The 6129-nt window shown below is 43.5% G+C and overlaps 1 protein-coding gene across 1 annotated transcript; it reads right to left on the bottom strand.

Moving 5' to 3' along the window:
• Nucleotides 1–2010: 2010 nt before the first annotated feature.
• On the bottom strand, nt 2011–2320 carry LOC129478317 (metallothionein-1H-like). The gene has a single exon (XM_055269947.2). It carries the CDS (start codon nt 2266–2268, stop codon nt 2086–2088), a length of 183 nt encoding a protein of 60 aa, XP_055125922.1. The 5' UTR covers nt 2269–2320; the 3' UTR covers nt 2011–2085.
• Nucleotides 2321–6129: the final 3809 nt, after the last annotated feature.

Genomic DNA, 6129 nt, shown 5'->3' with positions numbered 1-6129 from the left:
AGAGTGTTCCATGTGGCGTCTGAATGGACCAGACTCAGGCCCTCCAGGTCAATTGTGTGCAGAAAGAAAGGCCCAAACTGCTAACTAGGGTTGCCCAGAGAACTGGTGGCTGTGGGAGTGGACGGGGAGGTGCGGGGGAGGGGAAGAGAATTCTCTCTCTGCTCAGAGGGGAAAATTCTCCACCAGCTCTTTCCCAGCTGAGTGCAGAAAGGGAACACATCCCGACACCCCCTCAAGTTCCCAAGGGAACAGGAGGCCGCTTGAGCTCTCCCCTTCATCACCTCTTGGTTCACTGAATGAAACAGCCTCTTCCCTGGGGCTGGGGTGAGACCCTGGGCGCACCCGCATGGCCTACTACTCAGCATCCTGCCCCTCTGCAGGCTCAGGGGGAGTCCACCCCGAGCCTGGGTGGAGTGGAAGTGGCTGAGCCCATTTGCCTTGACTCGTGGTAGGATGTTCAGACAGGAACAGGTCAGGTGGATGACTGGGATACTGGACGACCTGGAATGGGATACAGGAGAAAGGAATGAGCCCCTGCCATGTGCCAGGCTTGTGCTTAATGCTTCACCACAGTCCTCCTGCTGAATCCTCCTGTTTGACAGATGAGGACCTGGAGGCAGAGGGACCGTGAGCAATCTGCAGAAGCCACATGTCACGTCGGTAGCAGAGCGGGATGGTCACCTCATCTGTCAGGAGCCTCATGATGGGCTTGGCCCAGAAAAGCACCAGCTCAGGGCCTTAGGAAGTCAGGGATGGCTCCAGGTGTAATGGGTTCATGTCTGCACAGAGACTGGACGGGGTCGTCAGTCATGAACCCCTGTGGCATGAAGGGAACGACAATAGGCTGAAATGAGACTTTGTCCCAGTTGGGACCTCAGGAAGCTGACTCTGAGATTTGCCTCCTGAAGTTTATTGAGGTATTCCCAGGATCAACATCCGTGAAGGAAGAGAAAGAGGCAGGATGAGGCAGAGAGATGCTGAGCTGCAAGGCAGTCTCCACGAGGCCTCCGCCAACCCCAGGGCAAGTCTGAAGTGGAAAGAGCCCTCAGAGGGCGGGGCTTTTGTACCACTGCCCCATTGCCCACTGGACGCAGCTGTCCTGGGGAAGGGGCATGAACTCAGGAAAGTGGCTGTTTTGAGCTGAAGGCAAATCATAGAGAGGAATTCAGTTGAGAGCTGTGGGCAGCCAACACTCGGTATAGCCAAGAGCATGAAGGCCTGAGCTGTCGGGGGGCTCTGGGACACTGTTCAGCTGTACAAAAATACCTACACCAATAGGCCAAGATGGGAGGTGTGGAACAAGACTCAAACCAGGGTCCTTTAACGGAATCTTTGGTGAAGAGCTACATGGTTTTCCACATATTAATATTTCTGAAATTGGGATGCATTTTGCAATTCAGGTCAAAGTAGGCTTGTCAGCTGCAAAGCTGTTATTAAATTGATGGTGGGTTTTGGAACAGAAGATCTGAGAGTTGAGGAAACACCGTATTGAACTGACTGGCTGATAATGAGGCTGCGGTGGGGGATGTATGAGAGAGGTCTAGTCTTGCCAACGGCTTCAGGAGAGGGACTCCTGCCCCACCACAGCAGGGAGGTAAGGGCTCCTCCCTCTTACTTGCTTCAGAGCTACCTTCAATAATTTTTGCTTACCTGGTTTTAGTCTGAACTTCTGAAAACAAGTAAACAAATAAATGAGTACTGCCAACCTTAAGTATCTTCAGGGGATTGGTCTCAGGACCCCCATGGATGCTAAAAAGCAGCAGATGCTCAGGTCTCTTCCATAAAATGGCACAGTATGTACACATAGCCCACACACACTGTCCCATATGCTTTAAATCATCTCTAGATGACTTATAATACCTAAAACAATGTAAATGCTCTGTATATAGTTGTTAACACTGTATTTTTATTTGTATTACTTTATACTGTTGCGTTATTTTTTTTCAAGTCAAAAGTGTTTTACTGTCATTTACAGATTTAATAGAAAAAGGAATGTAGCAAATGGCTCAGGGTTGTATGAAAAAAAAAATCCAGGTTTGTACCCAAGTTGCTTCATTTACATCTGGGAGCAGGGCTGTCCCCACATCAGGCACAGCAGCTGCACTTCTCCGTTGCCCCTTTGCAGATGCAGCCCTGGGCACACTTGGCACAGCCCACGGGGCAGCAGGAGCAGCTCTTCTTGCAGGAGGTGCATTTGCACTTTTTGCATTTGCAGGAGCCAGCACAGGCGCAGGAGCCGCCAGTGGTGCAGGAGCCATTGGGGTCCATTTTGAGCCAAGGAGACACTGGAGTTCCCACAGGAGAGGTGAAGAGGCAGTCAGGCAGATGGAAGGTGTCATATGGTTCATTATTATTTTTTATTTTTATTTTTTGAATATTTTTGATCTGAGCTTTGTTGAATCCGTGTATGTGGAACCCTTGGACATGGAGGGCCAAATGTCATGACAAATTGTGGTACCTGTGGTGTGTGACTCCAGGGCCACTTTAATTAATAAACCACATTAATAAACAGCTTTGGGTCTTTTTCAAACTGCCCTAGAAATCTCCTTAGAGGGTTCAGCTTTGTTACTGGAAAAGACTAATGTGGCCTAGTAGATAGAATTTAAAGTCCACATCATTTTTAAGCAATGTTTTTTCCTGGCATTCACATGTTCATGATTCTAAGTAATGTGTGCACCCTGACCTCTTCTGATTCATCCGTTTTAACTACTAACTTCATATGATGGTCAAGGAGCCATCCCTCAGCCCTCCTTTGGCAGTCCTTCAATATAATTATATTGCAAATTGTAGGATTAAATAACACATAGTGTTTACATTATCCTGCCTATGTACATATTACTCCCAGCCGAGCACTGTAGGGTACTGTGACCATGCCCCTGTCCTTACTGCACCACCCCCCCCGACCTCCGTGTTAATGATTGCTTTTCTTTTCTTTTTCCTTAGTTTTCTTTCTCACACCTTTTAATAACTTCCTGGTACAACTTCCCACAAGGAACGTCCTCCGGCTTCCTCATGAAGTCATCCATCTGGGCCACTATTTTCTTGTAGACGTCCCTGCTGGAACCCTCCACTCTCCTTCTCGGTCCTTCTAGGACTTCTTTTATGGCCATTCTTGGGACTGCCTTCCTTTCTCTGGGACTGCATTTTTCTACTTCCTAGGTCTTCTATCTTCTCAGGACAGGAAGGGAAAGGGGGCAGGGCAAAGAACAGATACACACACACACGCACACATGTGTATATACACACACACATAGATCACATATTCCATTTACTGAGGTATCATTTACATACAATAAAATGCACAGGTCTTAATTGTAGAGTTCCATGGAGTTTGACCAATTAATATCTTGAGGAAGATACAGAGCATTTCTATCCCCTAGAAAATTTCCCTGTACCCCTTTCCCAGTTAATCCTACCTCATACTCCCAAAGCAACCACTGATCTGATCTCAATCACATACATTAGATTTGTCCTGCCAATTATAGAACTTCATATAAATGGAATTACGTAGAGGATATGTTGCAGGAGCATCTGGCATTTTTCACTCAGCACAATATTTTTTAACACCCATCCTTACTGCTGCATATCATTTGTTCCTTTTAGCGCCAGAGCAACTGTATTTTATAAATGCCTGTCTTAGTCAGTGCAAGATGATACAAAAAGAATACCATAGACTGGGTGGCCTAAACAATGCACATTTATTTCCTCATCATATTAGGAACTAGGGTCATAAAATATGAATTTTAGGGAGACACGTAAGTTCAATCCATAGCATTCTACCCCTGGCGCCCCAAAATTCATGTCCTTCTCGTGCCAAATACACATGGTCCTCAACATATGATGGTTCAACTTACAATTTTTAAATTTTGCGATGGGTCTATCAGGAAATAAATAACACCATTGTAAGTTGAAAAGCATCTTCTGATTTTGGTTTATCAGGGTACTGAATGCATTTTTACTTATATATTTTTTACTTACAATGGGTTTATTGGGACATAACCCCATTCTAAGTCAAGAAGCATCTGTACATTCATTCCATCCCCCAAAGTCTTAACTCATTCCAGCAACAACTCTAATGTCTAAAGTCCAAAGTCTTTTCTAAATATCATCTAAATTAGGTACAGTGAGACTTGAGGTATGATTCATCCTGGGGCAAAATCCCTCTCCAGCTGTGAATCTGTGAAACCAAACAAGTTGCATGCTTCCAAAATACATTGGTGGGACAGGCATAGGATAGGCATTCCCATTCCAAAAGCAAGAAACACAGAAGGAAGGCGTGACCCAGTCCCAAGCAAGTCTAAACTACAAAGCAAACTCCATGAAATCTTAAGGCTTGGGAATAATCCTTGGCTTGATGCCCCGCCTTCCGGAGCCACTAGGGTAAACGTCCCACCCCAGCAGCTCTCCTGGCCAGAAGTTGCACCCCTAGCTTCTCTGCCAGGCAAAGATTGTGCCTCCACATCTTTGGTTGGAAGCTGTCTGGACTATTGAAACCAAGGCAATGGTCCTTCAAATTGGAGGCAGAGGACCTCCAAATTGCTTCAGGCCCTTCATCCCTTTTACTAGAGGATAGCACAAAGTCATGGCCTTCCTTCATTCCATCCCATGTTCTGTTTTTTTTTAGTCCCAGCTAACAGTGTCTCTGCAGGTGTAATCCCATCTGTATTCCCGGCCTCTGTTGAAATGGCTGATTAAGTTCATGGTACACAGCCACACTAATCTCTTTATGAAATGGTTGGTCCACCATACCCTTAGTGTTCTCTTCAGAACACACTTTCTCATTTTTTGTCATATGAACAGACAGAGAATTTTCCAAATCTTTAAACTCTGGTTCCTTTTTGCTTAACAATTCCTTTTTCAATTCATTTCTCTCTTCTTGCATTTTACTACAAGCAACTGGGAGGAACCAAGTCACTTCTTCAACATTTTGCTTAGAAATCTCCTCACTAAAATATCCAGTTTCATCCCTTGCAAGTACTACCTTCCACAAAACGCTGGGACACAAACACAATTCAGCCAAGTTATTTGCCACTGTATAATAAGGATGGCCTTTCCACCGTCATCCAATAACACTCCTCATTTACGTCTGAGACCACATCAGAAAGGCTTTTAACTCCATATTTCTATCAACATTCTGTTCATAATTACTTATATATTCTTTAAGAGCCAGTTCATAATGATACAAGGCTAGATTCACAATAAAAATAAATTTACATTTGTATGTACCTAATAGTATAACCTCAATATATTAAACAAAAAATGACACCTAAAATAAGAAATAGACAAACCCATAATCACAGGGGAAATTTTAAAATGCTTTGCTCAGTAGTTGAAAGAAAAATTGTTGATGTAGAAGATTTGAGTATGATTAACAAGCCTAAACTAAATGATGTGTAGATCCTGTCCCCAACAGTTGCACAATACACACTATTTTCAAGCAAACAAGTAATATACAAAAATTCACAATATATTGGAGGTAAAAAGCAAGTCTCAATAAATTTTACAGAGGAATGTTCTCTGATCACAATTAAATTATGTCAGAAATCAATTATTAAAAGTAAAGTCAGTAATTAAAAGGAAACATTTCCATTTGGTTGAAAATTATGTAAGACAACCCTAAACATATTATGGGTCAAATAAGAAATCACAGTGAAATTTGGAAAATACTTAACTAAAATGAAATAATACATATTAAGACACATGAAATATAAAACATAGAATAGCTGTAATCCCAGCACTTTGGGAGGCTGAGGCAGGAGGACTGCTTAAGCCCCCAAGACCAGCCTGGGCAACAAGGCAAGACCTCATCTTTCAGAAACATTTTAAAAAATTAGCTGGGCCTGGTGGTGTGCACCTGTGGTCTCAGCTACTTGGAAGGCTGAGACCAGGAGGTCAAGGCTGCAGTGAGCCATGATTGTACCACTATACTCCAGCCTGGGCAACAGAGTGAGACCCTGTCAAAAAAAATGTAATAGGAAAAAGTCTGAAATCAACAATTCAAATTTCCATCTCAATAACTGGAAAAAGAAACAGCAAAATAAACACAAAGAGGATGGAAAGAAAATAATAAATATAGGAGCACAAGCTAGTGAAATACAAAGTAAACATATAAAATGAGGACCAACAAGG

This window comes from Symphalangus syndactylus, chromosome 3 (genome assembly GCF_028878055.3).
Source record: "Symphalangus syndactylus isolate Jambi chromosome 3, NHGRI_mSymSyn1-v2.1_pri, whole genome shotgun sequence".
Classification (NCBI taxonomy): Eukaryota; Metazoa; Chordata; class Mammalia; order Primates; family Hylobatidae; genus Symphalangus; species Symphalangus syndactylus.
Note: the sequence above shows the minus strand (reverse complement) of the source record. Positions and strands in the feature narration are given on the sequence as shown.